The sequence below is a fragment of the Schistocerca americana genome, chromosome 5 (genome assembly GCF_021461395.2).
Source record: "Schistocerca americana isolate TAMUIC-IGC-003095 chromosome 5, iqSchAmer2.1, whole genome shotgun sequence".
Taxonomy (NCBI): Eukaryota; Metazoa; Arthropoda; class Insecta; order Orthoptera; family Acrididae; genus Schistocerca; species Schistocerca americana.
The window spans coordinates 353,035,507-353,055,905 of record NC_060123.1 but is presented as its reverse complement, the minus strand read 5'-3'; the positions used below and the strand labels follow the sequence as shown (position 1 = coordinate 353,055,905).

Here is a 20,399-nt window from a genome sequence, read left to right as displayed (position 1 = left end):
TTTATGTATCTGTACTATTGATTGGAATATAAAAGTGAAATTTGTCATTTCAAATGATGGTGTGCTGTTTCAACTGCAAAATTTCGGTTTTTCAGGTGCCAGTTTCTGTGGTATAACTTTTCCATAAATGTCAACCAAATTATGAACTGAAAATTTATTTCCTACGAGGATTTTAATCTTGTTGTATTAGCAGGTTAAATGATACATCACTGGTTTGAGTAAATACAGGGCAGTCAGTGGCTGATCGTGGTTTTAATGTGAACAGCACTATGTATAGCTTAGCTCAATCTTAGTATACAACGCAGCAAAATCTAAAGTGACAGAGACAGTAAAATAAGTACATTCCTTATTAGTGTAACAGATGGTACCGTGACTATTCTAAAAGGCAATGGACATTCTAGGGGTCTCAGTGTTGCAGCTATTTACTTGGAACTTTCGTTCTATACTACAGCATATTGTAGAAACATGGATAAAATTACGCCAAAAATAAAGACCACTAAAGACTGTACATTAAGTGCTTAAACGCATACTCGTAAAAGTAAATGAATTGTATCTTGCACAAGGTGGAAATTATCTTGAGTGTTTCTTAACAAGCACAGTAATATATAATATGTAAGAAGAGGTACATCATCCAATACACGTTTCGAAAAATGATACATGAAGGATAAACCCAGTACTGTACCTTGAATGTCTGCTATTATTACAATGTATTTAAGGCTCAGCTCTTTGTAGTTAGGAGTATGTGTTCAGGAGAACATAGTTAGTATAACAGCTCACTAATATTTGTACGTTCATAAAAATAGCACCGTTTTGACACGAAAACGAAATTACAGAATAAGTCTCAGGAAGGAACTGTTAAAACAATCAGCGGTGTTGAATTATGATGAATGGTATGTAAGTCCTCAAATAGCTACTGTATGATCAAAAGCCATATAATCTCTCCGTTATAGCATGTATGATTCTAATGTATTTTAACATCTCGTACTCCATCCCAGTCATAAATACAAGCTATATGTGGTGCTAAAACTAAGTCTTACACTTAAAGACTAATTTTACATAGTCTGACTAGAAATAGAAACTTTTGCCTATTTCTGTTACATTAAGATGACATCATTTTGCGTTTACAGCGTATGCATAGAAAACGTCATAACACTGTCTACTGGTCCTCTAACGTCGATGAGCCAGCACTAAATCAGTCGGAAGCGTGGCAGTATCTAATAGAGAGAGAATGAGTGATGCCACGAATTCCTTATCCACATTATGTGAAGATATCAGCGACTTGAATCTGAAGTATTCGTCCGTGAAATTTTTATTTACTGCAGCAATTTAATCGTCGGTTATCGAGGAAAGCACTTCTTTTGAGTCCATGACGCTCAAAGCTGTGTCTTTGGGTACCCCGTATCAGTCCAGCGGTTCAAAGTGCAACTTGAAACCCTTCCGTGGGCTGATGACCATTCCCATTTGGAAGTCCTCGAGCTCCTCGCGCGTGGCCGTCGTGGTCACGCGGAACGCCGGCAGCAGCCTGGAGAGGGCGGCGCGCATCTGCAGCTGCGCGTACTTGCTGCCCAGGCAGGAGCGCGGCCCGCCGCCGAACGGCAGGAAGGCGAACGGGTGCCGCTCCTTGCTCTCCTCAGGCAGGAACCTGCGGCGAAGCGTCGACACTCAGAACCGAACTTAAAGTGTTAGCGATGTATAGTGTAAATATAATAGCGACAGGTAAGGCGCACATAATAATATCTGCTCATCTTCTTTATGCAAACACCGCCAAAAATCTTCACGAACGCTGTCATCTGGAAGCCTTACTTTCTCATGCTGGTTGTAAGTTAACTATGTGGGAAACTGATGCTAAATTTTTCAGCTTCGATGGTTTTGTTAAGCTTTTATGAGCAATACATAAATTCCCCTTGCTTGATTACGGAACCTGGTGAATAATAAGGAACGTAACAAAAACCATCCGCACAAAAGTGAGTTAATGAAACAGCTACGGGAGGAATATGCTTCGCACAATACGACATTTTCTGACATTATACACTGACCCAAAGAAAAAAAATCGCAAGATGAAGGAGGAGTTGTGCAACGTAAACGAAAGTTGGTAGGTGTGTTTCTACATCTGAAAGACGATGTCTGTTGAGATTTCCTGCCAGTCGTATAAGAATGGCGCAAGTGGCATTACTATGAGGATTGAAATCAGGTTTGCTTTATATGCACTCTTTAACAGTCGCGTGTGTAGTTACTTGTGAAATTAGACGCGGTGAGTTGATGTTAGTCGACAATGCCATTCAGGTGACAAAGATACCATTATCGGCAACTCACTGAGCTCCAACGAGGTCGTGTAATAGGTCTATGAGTAGATAGATCTTCTATCTGCGATACTACATCAATACTTGGCAGGAATGGTTGCTGGCGGCGGTGGCCGTGAAAATGTCCGGCTGCAGGAAGACCGGGCTCTGGACGGCCATTTTCCCCCACCGAGAGCAAAGACCGTCGTGTTTGGCGTATGGCTCTGGCGATTCGTACTCAATCTGCGGCAACAATATGAGCACCACAGTGACAAAATGAACTGTTATAAATGTATTATTTCAAGGATAGTTCCTAGCCAGCCGCCCTGTAGCGTGCATACCAATGACTGTGTGCCACCGTCGTTTGTGACTTCAGTGGTGTCAAGTGAGAGCTCATTGCAGGGCAGGATAGAGGCCTGTTATGTCTTCTGATGTAAGCTGGTTCTGCCTCGGTGCCTGTGATGGCCGCGTGTTGGTTAGGAGGAGGCCAGATGAAGGCCTGCAACCCAGCTGTCTGCGTGCCAACACGAGGGACCTATACCTGAAGTTGTGGTCTGGGACACGGTTTCGTACGACAGTAGGAGCCCTCTTGTGGGTGTCCTACGCAACCTAACTGCCAAATTGTACGTCAGTTTGGTGATTATACTGTTGTGCTGCCATTCTTGAACAGCCCTGCAGAGCTATTTTCCAACAGGTTAACTGTCGTCAAGACACCGCTGCTGTAACCCTACATACTCTACACGGCATTGACGTGTTGCTTTGGCCTGTTCGATTACTAGATCTGTCGAGCTCATATGGGACATGTGCGTACGTTACTCTACCACATTAGTAAAAACCATTAACAGTCTCTTTATTGGCAGGCAAACTGCAACAGACACAGAACTCCATCCGACAAACTGACATGCCTAAACAAAAAAAAACAACGCATTGAAGTTTGCATGCCTGTGCTCAACATTCTGTCGCTACACCGTATGTTAATGTACGAGCATCTCACATTTGGAATGGCTTATCTCGCGCATACTTTAACCTGTGATCTTGCAAAGGTACTCATTTAAATATGTTACGTAGACAGATGTATTCTCGAAATTTCATTATTCTACATTCACTATTTTTTGTTGTTGCAATTTGTTTCGTCAGTGTACCTTACGCCTGTGAAAGTGAAGTCTACGTGAAGTGAAATTGCGAAGCAGTTAGTATCAAGTGGTACCTAGGTAAAATTACTCATACATGCAATGATAAATGAAAACAGTACTAAGAAACATGAGATCTTAACATTCAATCTATTGTAACCGGTGCAATAGGAAATTTGAAACTCTCAGATTTTTAAATGATTATTTTGGTAAAGAGACAGTGTAAAGTGTACTTTTTTAGCCCATTCAGTGGCATCTTTTAAATTCCATCTGATATCTGGTTCGAGGAAGAACTGAGATGTAGAGTTATAAATAAGAAGGCAGAAAAAGGTGTAAGTGCTTGTATTTCAAGAGGAAGGTGATGGAGAGTTTCAAAACACTGATGTCGTGAGGACTGATAGAAACAAGTATTAGTGAATGCAGTTGTTTTCAAACCGTGTCGGGTGAAACAGACTCCAAGAGTCTAAATAAATATTTCGATGGAAGGAGTGACTTACGTGCAGAAGTGACGGATAGAGTCATTTTAAATTAAAATCGTGTGAACTGCTGAATAATAAGTGATTAACACCGAGAAATACTTTTAAACGTTAATGAATGTAGTTAAGGTACAGAAAATATGTAATTTATATTATTTGTTGAGAGTAAAACAACGCATGAACCAAATTCGATAAGTTATTGTCTTATGTTATCCGCCATCTTAGTTAAATACTGCAGCGGCTGTTTCAAATCAAACTACTAAGGACACATGACTCTTGATGGTCAGTTTTCGCGATGATATTTGTGTATTCGTGGCCCAGAACCCACACAGAAATCATAAATTGGACTTAGATTATGAATAATCTTTAAATATGGTCCCAACAGAATCTTACATGATGAAATTGTTCTTTGCTAATAGATGAACGCTGATTATTTCGCAAGAACTCGCAGGATTTTTTTTTTTTTTTTTTTTTTTTTTACAGGAAAGAATACATTAGTGTTGCGCGTGTGGTATTGTTTAAGGAAACATGTTGCCACCTTGAGTAATAGCTCGCTGAACTGTGTGAGATAACTCTTGTGAAAAATTTTAGTGCCATTTACAGTGCTTGACAGACAAAATTGGTGCACGTTCCGAGTTGGAGATTTCTTTAATAGGATAACTATCTGTAGCCGGGAGAGGCAGCGATTAAATTAAACCTCATGTTACGCTAACAATAAGTAATTGGTTTCGTTGTAGTCCTGCCCAAGATTTGTAAAATACTGCAATCCTAATCGCACGCCACAGTTTCCTTGTGAGATGCGTATGATTATTGTTACGCTATTGTAGCCAAGATCCTTAATACAAAACGTCAGTTTACAACACTTATTAATTATTCGGCAGTGTTAATAAAAAATACATGAATAGAATCTGTTACGGAATACAGTTCCCTGTACAGGTCTCTGCATGATGTTCTTGAGTACATACTTTTAGGCTCAGGAAACTTCAGCTTGGTTTACATTGATGGTTACAGAAAGAAAACTCCTGTATGACATTATACAAAGAAACTGCGAAGTACGTTAAATTTTGTCATTCGTGTATAACTTGAAGTACAACGAAAGTGACGCCAGTAAGAGTTTAAAGATAAATTACAGCAGGAGCAGCTGGTACCTGTCCGGACGGAAGGAGAGCGGGTCGTCCCAGACGCGCGGGTCGCGGTGCAGGAAGAAGACGAAGACGACGGCGGTGCAGCCCGCGGGCAGGACGGTGGGCTGCTCCCCGGCCAGCGCCACGTCGGCGGCCAGCTCGCGGGACAGCAGCGGGCCCGGCGGGAAGAGGCGCAGCGCCTCCTTGATGACGCGCTCCTGCAGCGCCTCGTCGTGCCTCGCCGCCTCCTGCACCTGCAGCAGGCGACCCAGGGGATCGACAGCTGCCCCGGCGCCACGCCATTGCGTCACTCTCGCTGGGCCCCCTCAGGTGGCGCCATTCATTGCGACAGGATAATCGTCTAACTCAAGTTGTTCAACAGGTGTACAAAGCTCCTCCTCCGCATTCTTTCTTATGGACGTCAATTAAGTGGCACGATTGTTTTTCAGAAACCAGTAATCGCAGTAAATGGTAAACATCAAGAGTATAATAAAGCTGTTAGAAAGAGAAAATTACGTTTTGCAGCACATCATTCGTGAGGAGCTTGAATTGACAGGCTGTGTACTGAGTGCACAGATTTAATTAAAACACAAGGTGGTACACACTGCTAACAACTTAAGTAATAATTCCCTTGCCGCATGTCTTTCAACGTTAGAGCGTGTGAACAGCTTTCAATTGGTATCAACAAACAGGGGCTGGTTAGCTAATAGAAACTGAAAGCTGTTCATGTTTTATAACCTTGCGAGACATTCAGCCAGTGAATTATTAACTAAGCTGGTAGCAGCTCTTACCACCGTGCGTTTAAGTTGAATCCGTGCACTTAATACACAATCTGTTGTTTATAGTTGTCATGCATGATGTGCCGCAACTCAGTGCAGGTTGTTCAATCGGGAATCATCTAGATAAAAGAAGTAACCCCTTCAAATGTACTGTTCGATGACTGAAGTTTAATCCAACACTTTTGTGACGTGCGGGTATTATGCCAGAGAACTTCGGTTTAGAATGTATCTGGATTTATGATTCACTAATGGCAGTCAACGTACCACGTATGAGGGTACTAACGTAATAATCTGTAAGCCAGTTCAGACAAAAGTAAGCGTAGGGTGGTTCACACTGTGAAACCTCTCTGTAAATAAAAGTTGAAATGAAATGATCTTATGGCAAACTCTGATGGATAAACTGAATAGGGACTGATGACCACAGCTGTTAAGTCCCATAGTGCTCAGAGCCATTTGAACCATTTTTTTTGATAAACAGAATACTTAAAAGAAATGTAAATCCCTATCTGTTTGATGTGTCACATTACACATTTTCCCTCTGCAAATGATGAGCTGCATCCACAACGCCTGATTCCTGAATAGATTATAATGGTCTTTAGAGCAATGGAATAACTGAACTAGGTGAACTGTAGTCAACAAAAACCATTTCTCATTTCCTTTTACATTCTTTACAAGAGTGTAACAAAGTTACACTGATGAAATAAACTCAACGCTGACTTCTGTTTATTATTTTATTCCATTCTTGGGATCAGATGTTGCAGAGTTTACAGTAAACCACCATCTTATGTTCAAGAAGGAATGGATACATCGTGAACAGATCTTTCTGTTTTGCACCTGATAAATATGACTAATCATTTAGATGAAGTATAACACGCCATAAATTCGCCACTGTCTTTCTTCTTTTAAGTACTCTGATATTTTTCCATTCTCATGCAGTAGTGCAACAATATTTAACAGCTATTTGAGATGGATGGGATGAGACACTTTCATTACGCATTTGGACATCTTCCTCGCCTGCATTAACAATCTTCCAGCATAGTTTTTAAAATTTTAACTTCATCTAATGTTACACATATTTCACACTAGGTCGGGTGAATGACGACCCATGAATGTTTGTTATGTTGTGAAACATATAGGAAATTCATTACTAAAGTCTTAACTTCTGTAATGCTGTACATAATTTCACTTGATCGGATGAGCAGCGTCCCAAGAACTTTTTCTTTGTAATAAAATTTAATTTTTTTGCGCGAATTTACATATTTGCACTCCAACAGATTGCAGTGGATCGTATCTTGTCAATTTTACATTATGTATACAAACAAAAAGCCTTGTAAAGATTATTATACGCTGTTTATAAGTAACACGTTATTACAAACCGTTGAAAAGCCAACATTGCACAATACCATTTTTATTCAAGACATCCAGTTTCAATAGTCTTAGCTGTCATCGTCAGGTCTAACACTTTCTTGTAGTAAGTCGTGATCATTTTAACTTGGACTTCATGCACAAGAAAAATATTTGGAAATTTGTGGTAAGATTTTATGACACCAAACAGCTGAGGTCATCGGTCCCTAAGCTTACACGTTACTTAATCTGACTTAAACTAACTTAGGCTAAGGACAAGACACACTCATGCCCGAGGTAGGACTCGAACCTCCGATGGGGTGTGCCACACGAGCCGTGACAGGACGCCCGTGACCGGGTGGCTACCCCAAGCGGCTCGTGCACAAGATGTCGGATGGGTAAAACCCAATACATTATTAACGTCTGTCATCGCTAAGATATTTAAAATATTTTACATATTGTAGTTATGGCATACGTTTATAATGCGAAGAGTTTTATCCATTTGACATCTTATGCATGAGGGTCAGCGTGAAATGGCCATGTTTTAGAACAACAATCAATCGTTTAACACCAGAACATGACAGCTAAGAGTGTTGAAACCTGTTGTTTTGAATAAAAATATTTTGTGCAATTTTGGTTTAGAATGCTGTTTAATAATTTAAAAAATCGCCCATCAATGCCCTTGTAATGAGCAAATTCAATCTAAGTAACGCGTTAATCAAATTTTTGTAAGTAACGGAGGATTTTTGCCTGTGTGTGGGTAAGCAATTTTTTAATTTTATATATATTGACGCACATTTTCGGCAGTTGTTGTTTAAAAATTGAAATATGATACTTACATTGTCCACGAATCTGTGTGCCGCTCTTTTAACGTGCATCGATACGGTTACGCCACCTAGTTTGACCGAGTCTTCCTCCCAGTGCACATAGTGGCGCGGGCTATTGCTACTATAGTATTTCAACAGCTGGGGTCAAAATGTGTAAGTAATGGTGATACTTGTATTGCCGTAATGGAAGAATTTGCATCTGAATCAAAGTGTCATGTATTTACATAGACAATGGTACTATTTCTGTATCAGAAAGCGTTTTGGTCTTGAATATTTTTCGCTTACAACTGATTTTTGTAAAACATTTTCGTGTCTATGTAATTTGGACCCCGATATCCGTTATTTAATTTTGCTTATAATTGGTCATCAGATGATCGGTTAAACCATAAATGCGTCACATCAGTTAATAAACAAATTCAGAGATAATCATTGACTATTTTTAAAGATCTACACAGTCTTTCTCCAATAATGAAATTCATCATGGTCGCATGGCTGTACAAGGACATTGTTTCCGATTTAGAATTGAGTGGTAATGGTCCAACAGTGTATTTCAATTTGCTTCATAATAAAACCGAGTATAGTTATTGCGCAGATTTTGGTAATTTAATTTTTATTTAAATTTATGTGTATTTGCTATAAATATTCTTCAAGGGTCAAATTTCGTACAAAGAGCAAAACAATTAATCTGACAACCACTCATATGTTTAATGTACCGGGTGGTTATAGTTAAACTATTCCTATTTAACACACTACAATACGGTGACTAGTTACCGTACGAGTATCTTGAGTGTGGGGAGCATGTTTTCCATGTGTCACAGCGTCAACGTCTAGTTCAGGCCCTGACCACCAGGTGCAGTGATCAGTCATCGTGATTCATAGTCTCATACACCTAACCAGTCTCACTGCTCTTTTTGATGTGTCAACATGAGCTTTGACAAAATGAGCAGAGCATTATTGGTGAAGCTCTATTATCAACACAACAGTAATGGAGCAGCTTCACTTCGAGAATATCAGAGGCTGAAATGATTACGGAAGGGTCACGACAGAGGAACATCCCGTGGTCCATGACCGGAAGGTGCATCGAACAATTTTCAAATGGTATCCGTACAAGATCCATATCGTACAGCAGTTTGTTCCACAGGATGCACAACGACGTGCTGACTTCCCTCTCCACTTTACTGTAAGGATTGAAGTAGATGAGCGCTGGCCCTGGACCATCCTACGAACAGGCGAAGCTCATTTTTCTCTATCGGGTGAGGTGAACACACAGAATAGCCAAGTGTGGGGATCTTCGTCTCCACTCACTGTGCATGAAGTTCCTCTGTGTGGTGAACGTTTCATCGTATGATGTGGCTTCACGGATACGTTCATCGTTGCCTATTATTTTTTGAACAGGTTGGCGCTCAAGCACCAAAGACGTGCAGCGTTACTACGATATGCTTCGCCCGCATGTCATACCCGCTCTGCCGGAGACAGACGCACTAGACTCCACAATTTTCATGCAAGATCGGGCCCCACCACACATCGCTCGTGAGGTTCACCTGATTCTCCGAAACGCATTTGTAAACGGTTGAATTATCAGATGATCGTTTCCAAATGCTCTGCGGGCACGATCACCTCATCTCACTCCCTGTGATTTCTGGTTGTGGGCTACCTGAGCCGGCCGGTGTGACCGAGCGGTTCTAGGCGCTTCAGTCTGGATCCATGCGACCGCTACGGTCGCAGGTTCGAATGCTGCCTCCGACATGGATGTGTGTGATGTCCTTAGGTTAGTTAGGTTTAAGTAGTTCTAAGTTCTAGGGGACTGATGACCTCAGATGTTAAGTCCCATAGTGTTCGGAGTCATTTGAGCCATATTTAGGCTCCCTGTCCTAGGACTGTGTTTATCAGGGGAACATTCGCATATATGCTGATCTGAAGCGCAACATATCAAGAAAGGTAGACAGTATACCTAGGGCCGAGCTTCGTTCTGCTGTAGAGAATGCAATCCTGGGTTTTCAGATGCTTCTGGACGCTGATGGGCGCCATGTTGAGCCCCTTTTGTAGCAGGAATGGAACTGGTATGTAATTGTATGATGTACCGTACCAGCACATTAAAAGTTTTTCAATTGAACTGATTCTGCCTTACCTCTTCCCCATGTCCTTGACATCGGTACTCGCTCGGCAGTTAGTTCCCGTGTTATAATGTGTTAAAAAGAGATAGTTTAATTACAACGACCGGGTGTAAGGTGATGACAGCTATCATTTGATAGCTCGTTAGCTCCGAGTACGATACATTGCAAAGTATTTCATGAAAAATAACATATGTAAACACGAATGAGACTATTCTTTTTAAAACGAGATAATAACTGCTCTAATTTTTAATATCATATTTAAATTTCGTTAACAGCCAACTAACACTCGCACGTACGTTTCTCAAACTTAATTCCTCGAGCAAAATATGGCGCAGTAGCACTTTCGCTTTTACCTACAGTTGCACTCTCTGCATGAGAAGCACTGACGAATTTCATTATGTCTTCTCAACTTGTACAAGAATTACAAAATGGCGATACAATGTATAAAGAAAGAAAATTAGTAAAGTACGACTTGGATCAGTGCGCTTTTTTGATATGCAATCGAAAGCGTGATATATCCCGTTTGGCCGTACCTAGGCAACCGCCTCTTTTGCGTTCACACTCGTGGCAGGCTTTCTCAGTCGCACTGACTTCACAGTGCACCGGATAAAGCTGGGGTTCCGTGGTTGACCACCGATAGCTGGACGACGGCTATTCAAAGACAAGTGCCCGCAATGATGTACGACATGGACGTTACAAGCAACTGCCAGAACTGAACAATACTTTGATCCAGAATGTTCTGCTGATCTGTCAGTTTACGTTCCTGAGAAACGCGTCGCTCGGATTTGGTAAAGGACAGCCCTTGTATTGCATTTGTTGTTTGTTATCTGCAGAAATGACGGGCAAAGTAGAATGGCTGAGCAGTATGGACTAGTATGCTGAGTACCTTAGGTATAGAATGTACAAGCTCATATTCGGAGCTGCCCGTTGTGCTATAGGGTTCTTCATTCTGTGTATTACAGGCTACCATTGCTAAATCTTTTATATCATTGCTACTATTGTCTATGGGCTTCGAGCTGTGTTTTTAATTTATGAATTACGAGTTGCTTCAGTAATCTATTTTTACTAGGCATAAATGCAAGTTCAATTTTCTTGTATTAGTTGAAGCTATGTGGGCGCTCTCGTCCACATTTATTTATACGCTCGTTTATGGCATTAACCTCAAAAATTTCAATTTAAAATCATGCTATGCACATTTCTAAGGGTTTCTGACTGTTTATTATTCATATACCTGTGTCTATTGGGTTAGTACCTTGATAATCTCAATTTAAAATCAAGTTATGTACATTGCTAAAGATTTCTGTCTGTCTATGATACAGATTCTCCTGTCTATCGGGTTCGAGCCCTATTCGTAATTTATCAGTACTACTTGTGCTGGCTTTAGTATTCAAAATTAACTTCACTACTTGTTGGTGCAGCCAGTTGAGCGTTGTTGTTCAGATTTTATTTATACGTTTTCCATCGTTAGCCATATGTTTCACAGTATTGCCTGTTCTGGTGCGGTAACTAAATGTCTATTTACGTTGCATTTATTATTATGAAACATTTCGCAATTGATATGTTTTCCTCTCTCTTTTAGCTCATCTTTTGTCTCATTTAATCTATGTCTAAACAGAACCTCTAGAGGGGATGACATCTGAAGCTGAATCTCTGATTACAAATTGTATTGTACATTTATTTGCGTTCATTGACGATCGGCAACCTTTACGTAGGAAACTATTAGGAGTAACATTTTCAAGAATGAAATGGTCTTTATGGTTCAGTGTTAAGTTTCTGTGACCAGGCATCGTACTCCTCCCATCTCCTTGCTTAGTACTGAAGATGTTCCAACGCCATCGTTCGGAAGAAAGACACATCAGACGGATACTTTAAATAGTTGAATATTTGGATGAAAAAATGGAATGGGAATGCAATAGGGCAGATGTACGAAGGAAATAATGACTTCGAGCCGTACAGGGTAATGCGGCAACGCAACAGGTGGAGTTGGAAATTGATGCAGGACAAGGACTCGAACCTGGATGCTCTGCTTCTCTATATGGGTTGCCTTAATTGCCACGGCCATCCAAGCAGGTTGCCCGTTAGACCCAGATTCCAAACTTCCTGCTCTAAACACCGCGACAACGCCAGTCCATTAACCCCTCACCGTGCACATTTCTCTTTCCCGTATAAGTTGGATCGTTGGTTGTGCATCGGCACTGAAACTTTTCCATCAGACAGCAGCTGCATCCATAGAATTATAGATAAGGGTGGGGTCTGTTGTACTGTCGCAATCTATTTCACATCCTATTTCTTTTCCATTCCTTTGACCTCAGCTATTCATATACATTGAAGCGCCAAAGAAACTGGAATAGGCATGCGTATTCAAATGCAGAGGTATGGAAACCGGCAGAATACGGCGCTGCGATAGGCAACCCCTACATAAGACAACAAGTGTCAGAAGCTTCTACAGTGGCAGGTTATCAAGATTTAAGTGAGTTTGAACGTGGTGTTATAGTCGGCGTACGAGCGATGGGACACAGCATCTCCAAGGTAGCGATGAAGTGGGGACTTCCCCGTGCAATCATTTCACGAGTGTACCAGGAATGTCAGGAATCCGGTAAAACATCAAATCTCCGATATCGCTGCGGTCAGAAAAATATCCTGCAAGAACGGGGCCAACGATGACTGAAAAGAATCGTTGAACGTGACAGAAGTGCATCCATTCTGTAAATTGCTGCACATTTCAGTACTGGAACATCAACAAGTGTCAGCATGCGAAACATTCAACGAAACGTCATCGAAATGGGCTTTCGGAGCCGAAGGCCCACTCGTGTACCCCTGATGACTGCACGACACAATGCTTTACGCCTCGCCTGGACTCGGCTACACCGACATTGAACTGTTGGTGACTGGAAACATGCTGCCTTGTTGGACTAGTCTCGTTTCATATTGTATCGAGCGGATGGACGAGTACAGGTGTGGAGACATCCGCATGAACCCATGGACCCTGCATGTCTACGGGGACTGTTAAAGTCAGACTGGTAGAGGCTCTGTAATGGTGTAAAGCGTGTGCAGTTGGAATTATATGAGGCCCCTGATACGTCTAGAAACGACTCTGACAGGTGACACATACGTAACCATCCTGTCTGATCACCTGCATCCAATCATGTCTATTGTGCATTCCGACGGACTTGGGCAATTCTAGTAGAACAATGCGGCAGACCACACGTCCAGAATAGCTACAGAGTGGCTCCAGGAGAACTCTCCTCAGTTTAAACACTTCCACTGGCCACCAGACTCCCCAGAAATGAACATCATGGAGCAAATCTTGGTTGCTTTACAACGTGCTGTTTAGAAGAGCCCTCCAACCCCTCGGACTCTTACGGATGTATGGACAGCCCTGCAGGATTCATGGTGTCAGTTCCCTGCAGCACTACTTCAGATGTTAGTGGAGTCCATGCCACGTCGTGCTGCGGCACTTCTGCATGTTCGCAGGGGTGCTACACGATATTGGGCAGGTGTAGCAATTTCATTGACTCTTCAGTGTATATGTCCCAGATGCTTCATCGCGAATGGTGTAACTTCTGTTGCACATGTCCAACGGATAAGAGACCAGTCATTTCTTTAACTTTAAGAAGTCACATACAAAAAACGGTTTTGTATATTATGTTTGCACTTATTATTATTGTCCCACACGTACCGACTAAACAACCAGTTACGTTTGAGAGTTAATGGTACTGTAGATTTCGTTAAGCTGCCGGTTTTCCAGTAACGGCGTGACGCTGCTGCAGAAGGCGCAGTACTGAAGGCTCACCTGAGGATGCAGCGCGAGCAACTGGAGGGCGAAGCAGAGCGCCGTGGCGGTCGTGTCCTGGCCGGCCAGCAGCAGCGTGGCCAGTTCCTCGCGCAGCAGCCGCCGGTCCCCCGTAAGTCCCACGAGCGTCTCCAGCACCGACTGCGTTCGCCTGTGGCAGCCAGGCACCTTGTCACGTCTACAGCTTGTGGCGAGTCAAGTACATATACTCTCCAGAAAATGATCACAGACACACCCCCACCCACCCACCCACCCACAAACACACACACACACACACACACACACACACACACACACACACACATCAAACACACACACATATACTCGAAGGACAAAACATTAAGTTATACCTAACAATATCATACTCATCGTTTAGGAGGACAGTAGATTGTGCGGAAATGATACCCGAAAAAGGTGTGACAGTCCACAGCCGACATGAATCGCAACAATGAAGTGTTGTGTATGTGCACCACATGGTTATTCGTAATCAGTGCCCTGACACTGATTGGCAGGGAAATTTTACAGAAATCAGCTTTAATCCTGCACGTGTCCGCGATCACACCTTCGTGAATGAAGTTGCCCATTTGTTTCTGCATCAAGACGAACTGTCAACAGTATCTAGAGAAGGTGTATGCAAGTTTTCGGCTGGCTGGCCGTGCCCAGGCCCCTGTGCTAAAACGCTCAGCCTCACTTCACTTTTCCCCCAGCTCCACGCCACACTGTCTGAGCGCGAGATGGGAAAAAGGGGGAGGCAGAGCACGTACCGCATTTAAATGGCGATACAGTCGTACTGGATACGAATTAGTTTTATATTTCACATATCTCAACAACATAGATAAGAAAATAAATTTCCAGTGTCAATTATTTTGGTGCGCTGACGACGATACTTTTATATGCTGCAGACAGACGCAGACAATTCCACACAGTTTCGCAATCACGTTGCCACGTAACCGTGATTTATTCAGTTTCGTAATAGTAGGTTTTTCACACAATGGTTTCAATCAAAATATTGCAGCACTTTTGCAGTCTCATTATGGAGACTTGGGAAATCTACGTGAGAAAAGCAATTTCGACATCCTGTACGGTGTTAACGTAAAAAGATTTTTAATGAAAAGTTCAATTACCCTGGAAATTAGTCATTTAAATCTGCAAATGAGCAGGGGAGATTTCAACTGAAACTACAGACGGTCAGGAAAACAGCTGAAACACAGATGTAAGATTGAAAGTGTCCTCAGAACATCTGTAAAAGTATCATTGTAAATATCGCAACGCCATAATGAATTCTTCAAAGCTCGCCCTTTCTTTAACACGCGTGAGCTTACGGAACTGCATTGTATTTGTGAGAATGTGTGCCTTCGGCAGTGCAGTTTTCTTTTTAAGTGCATCCTTATCAAATCAGAAAGAAGTGACCTTGCAGTGTGTTATTGTGGACAGTGTGCGGTCAAGTCCACATAAAATGCGAAGTCTGCAATTCTTCTCACATTCTCAAATTTGTCATTCCCGCACTCCTTTTACTTTCCTAAATTCAACAATAGCGAGATATAAATGGAATATTGTCCCAGACATGCCCCTTGACTTAACCAATGTACTTTTCAATGATATGTGAAGTCGGCATACCCTCCGTTCATTTCCACTGAAAACTGTTGCAACTGAAAATGGAATAATGAGTGTGACTTCAGAAATTTTAGGATTCATACCACGAATTTCTTCAAGTGCTCCATGCTTGCAAGTTTAGCTTTCTGACACACAGAACAATGGTTTCAGCCTGTCGATCATTTTTGTTTTTTGCTCTTTCATTTTCGTCTTAAACAGCCTGTCCATCAGTCTAATTGTGTGCTCTTTCATTTTCATTTTAAAGTTTAAATTCCTTCTGCTTGGAACTGCAATTATCATTTCGTAGTAAATAAGCAGTTCGCATCGCTTAGGCGAACTGAGAATTCTCATCCCTCTCTTCTGTCAGTCTCATTCATTTTAAGGGATTGTGACGACAGATTGCTAGACTGCCTCTTTTTGTCCAAACAGCCACTGGACCTAAGAAAGTCCTTCATATCGAGAACAAACAGCGAAGTGTAAACAGCGCTGACATCACAATTATGCCGAACTCAAAAATTGTTGCCTACCATAAAATGCTGCATATCAGTGCTAACTGTAAAGTTGCTCTGTTCCGGGTAGCTCAGAGAAGGACCGAGCATAGCCGAATAACAGGCCGGGCCTTGGTCCGCACACGCTGCTCGCGTGAAGTTTGGGACGCCGTGACTGGCGCTTAACCAGAGGCAATGAAGTACGCCTCCCACTCGCATCCATATAATATGGTACTCGAACTAACGTCGTAAGTGTATCCTAATGGACAGCGACACGAGGCACTTTTCACGCCTTGTCAGTGACAATAGTTTTCAAACCCGATAGCAACCGTTGCCGTCACTGAAGGCTGATTCATCTCTAGCAGTTTCCGAGAAAACATTGCAAAAGAAAATGCACGCAACGGAGATTTGGCGCCGACTTGCATAAGGACATTGCTCACGGTGGAATATGGAGCCGCGCGTCTCTGAGGGGCGAACAACAAAGAAACTGGGTTCTGGGTTTTAGCTGACGGTAGGTTTGTCATCTGGTCCTAAGACTCGTGACTTTTGCTTCATTTTTAACTGATGCAAGACGTCGGGACTACCATAAGTCAAATTCGGCATTTAATCGGTAGTGCGGTAGTGTATGTTTCTGTGTGTGTGTGTGTGTGTGTGTGTGTGTGTGAGAGAGAGAGAGAGAGAGAGAGAGAGAGAGAGAGAGAGAGAGGGCAAGGTGAGGCGAATGGGAAGCGAGAGATGCTTCTGTGATGTTTTTCAGGTACCGTACGTACGAGGAATTGTCCCCACCCATTTAGATTACCGTGAACAGAAAGTAAGTGTTCGTTTCGACGTTTTTGGTGACTAACGAAAAGGACTTCACATGTGTCATAATCTGATTTCCCAGAAAATTCGCTCAATGGGAGGAGAGCGAAAATAAGCGAACATGCATCTTAGCTGATTTGTAGATGCTCGACGGTGTCTGAGGATACGACAGTTAAGTTTTCCGTCATAACTTAGAGGTCACTTTGCTCGCGATAAGCTCAGTTAAACTGTTGGCCTACTTGTTAGCGTCGTGGCCTTTCACTTTTGTGTCTCGTGTTCGAAATCCGATTATTGATTTTGTTTACATTACTATCCACATCCGCTGAAGTTTACTACACGAATGCTGCTTGTTACGTTCGGGGATTCAAGGGCATTATATTCGTAAGTGAAATTCCGAGTAGGTGCGACAATAAATGTCTTACGTTTATTGCGTTATATATGAGTGTATGGTGTGTTCAATGGTTACAATGTTTTTCAATTCTCATTTTCTTATATTTGATTCCTGCGTCACTTCTTAATTCTTATATTTATGTTACGTTTATCCTTGAGGAAGGTTTGGTGCGTTCACTTTGATGATACCGATCATAGAAACATTAGAAACACACAAATTCAGAACGGTACGAGCATGACGCGAAAGCGTGTGTCACACATCTTTGTGTGAATCTCACTCGGCAAAGAAACGTCTTTAACATTGCTGAAGATTTCATGTAATGGCAGTTAATTGTCAGCAAAACACTCATAACAGATAACTATCCCAAAAACAGGCACATGCTGTTTTATTATGAATCGTGATACACTACGGGAATTTCACCGCAAAAATTTCAAGTAATTTTTTTATATCATTCACCAGACGTATAGTTAGTAGAAGAATATTTTCCACAATATTTCAGTATACAACGGAAACATTAGTTTAGCTATCTCCTACGGACATGACAAGAAACATTCGTGTAATAACCTTTTAGGGACATGGGTAGATAAATAAATATTGTAATATAAAATACAGTAAATAAACGCAATAATCGCTTTTCTAACACCACAGAGGAGAAAGTGGAAGGCCACGATGCTAACAACTGCAGGGCGGGGCCGCCCCCCACGCGCCCACCACGTGTACGATAGCCACGTGATTCACACCGTTTGGAGCGTAGTGCGGGCTCTGTCACTGTGAGTGGAGCAGTGCAAAGGGGCGATGGTACTCACAGTGAAACAGCGGGTATTCTTCGTGGAAAGTTATGTGAGAGCAAATTCGTGAAAACGTGCCAGCAATAATTTAAAAAACATTCCCAAACATACCAGCATGCCAGAAAATGTGGCTATACTTCACCAAAAATCCTTCACAGGCCCACCAGATCAACCCGACGCCTGTCGCAAGAGACCGGCGCACCATACCGATTATACCCGCACATCCATCCCTACCGAACGTCTGTTGTTCATGCATTAAAACCACAGATGCTCCTCAGTACCTATAGTTTTGTAGGTGGCTCTTCACTGAGATGAAAGTGAATGACTTTGATATGGATCTGTTCTTTGTGCCTGATGAAGCCTGGTTTCATCTGAGTGGTTACATCACCTAACAGATTCACAGATTCTTGGTAACGAAGAATCCGCATAACTTCCACAAAACACCAGTGCATGATCAAAAGTAGTGCAGCGGCCGTACGCCGTATTATTGGTCCCATCTTCCTTGACGTTAGATTGCAAACGTTTTGAAGCCATTTGTGCATTTGTGGCAGCAGTAACAGAGGAAGAAGAGACCTACGGTTACTCCCAAAAGGCGGGAGCAACTATCCATACAGCCGGCCAAATCATGAAGCACATTTACACAGTCTTCATGCCTGACAGAGTTGTCAGCAGAGGTCAGTCTGGTCGTGGCCCTAGCTGACCACCCAGGTCACCTGATCTGTCAGTGTGCGACTATTTGTATGCTAACCGTCAAGTCTAAGGTGTATCGCATAACCCCCATAGACTCCAAGAATTGCAACAGAATATTTCGGATTACACTACACTAATTCCAGCAGTCCAGCTTCGACTTGCCTTCAGCAGCTTGCTGACCAGGACCCAAACGTGCCAACAGATGTTTCTTTGCACCCTGGAACTCTGTCCTCAAGACCACTTTTATTTGCCCCACCCTGTAATACAAAAATGTGAAGCTGCTACATTACCCACTGTGCCACTACTGAACTTCAATTACCTCCTCGCTAAAAGGTGCATGAAGTACCTCGAAAATTTTTAGCGTCTTTTCCTCAGAAACAGTCGGCTATCTGCGGGTAAGCTGAGTCACACGTTCGCTCATCTTGACCCCTCTTCCATTGAGTAAAGTTTCTGGGAACTCTGGTTATATTTCCCGTTTTCTCCTGGTAACTGTTATTCTACATATTCGTCATGAGTATGCTGCGGACACTCCCATCGTCCAACATCAGAACAGCCGTGTCTAGAAAGCTGCACTCATACACTCTTCGTTGACAAACAATAAGGCACTCTTTCGCACCTCGACTGCCCCGCTAAATCATGAGAACTTAGTCCACAAGTGTACGCCTTACAATATTTGGAAAATCGTGTGAAGAGTAACGTTCAGAGTACAGACAATATCACTACGTGTTTTAATCCTCCACGGGTGCATTCGAATGCTGTTGAGTAGCAGATAGGAAGAAATGTGCAAGTCTTTTCTTAGCTAAATTGAAGTCATTAGCCGGACTAGAACCCATGTTATAAAATATTAGCGTCATGTCTCCCTAAGGGTGTCTAATGTTTTGCCAGTGTGCTTACTTTCCAACGAAACGCTAAATTACAGAGACATTTTACGAATATTTGACGCTCACTTACGGTAGGCAAGGCTCGTGAGCCATAAGCATGTCAGAGAACTAAATGTGGAACAGACTAATCAGTATGTTCTACCTCACAATCAGCATTAAGCGGTTCATACTAGCCTACCAGACCCCTTTTGCTTAAGTTAGAAATCAGGATATAGCATAATGCCACTTCTCTGAGTAACTGGTACATCAACGCGATGGTATTTAGCAGCCATAGAATATAGGAACTATGGCTATCAGTTGAGATACCATGTCAAGTTACAGAAACAATGATTTTGTCAAAATGTCCTGTAATCAGACCCAAAAATTTTGAAATATTGATTAGTTTTCACACAAAAATGTCATCTCATTAGATTTTTTTGCCTGAAGAGATTAAGATGAAACTTATGTTAATTGAATTGTTCTTTAATTTTATAGAATGGTATTACGTGTAGGTATCTCACAATAAGAGATGAACCAACATCAAATAACAACATAACGTCTCTTTTTAGCCAGTTTTGGTGCTGTGTAGCAGGTACGTCTCTTTTCACCACCCAGAAGTAGCAAGTTAACCAGACAGTGTTTCAATTCCCCCTTCTTCGTCCGCCCATCAGTGAATTATGTTAACTGCTCATGTAGCAACAATTTAATGGAAAGGGATCCAAATAATTTTGCTTCGTAGAACGAGTCTCTGTACTTATTAAGTAACACTGATATTTGCATATTGGTCAGTAGCAAAGGATGTGTGTGGGAGTGTTACGTTATGGAAGTTCGTGCTTAGGCTCTAAGCTACGATGTCTATTCATGTGAGGCACGTAGCTACATAATTTTCTACAATCGATACTATAAAGGAATGCTGCAGAAC

The 20,399-nt window shown here is 42.1% G+C and overlaps 1 protein-coding gene across 1 annotated transcript in view; it reads right to left on the bottom strand.

Annotated features, from left to right (window-relative positions):
- Positions 1-233: 233 nt before the first annotated feature.
- LOC124616373 (cytochrome P450 4V2-like) overlaps positions 234-20,399 on the bottom strand; it is a 113,469-nt gene continuing 93,303 nt past the window's right edge. The window contains exons 5-7 of the mRNA XM_047144683.1: positions 13,867-14,017; positions 5,034-5,263; positions 234-1,642 (exon numbers count right to left, since the gene is read on the bottom strand). Coding sequence (XP_047000639.1) covers positions 1,402-1,642; positions 5,034-5,263; positions 13,867-14,017 — 622 coding nt within the window. The 3' untranslated portion in view covers positions 234-1,401. The remainder of the gene's footprint in view (positions 1,643-5,033; positions 5,264-13,866; positions 14,018-20,399) is intronic.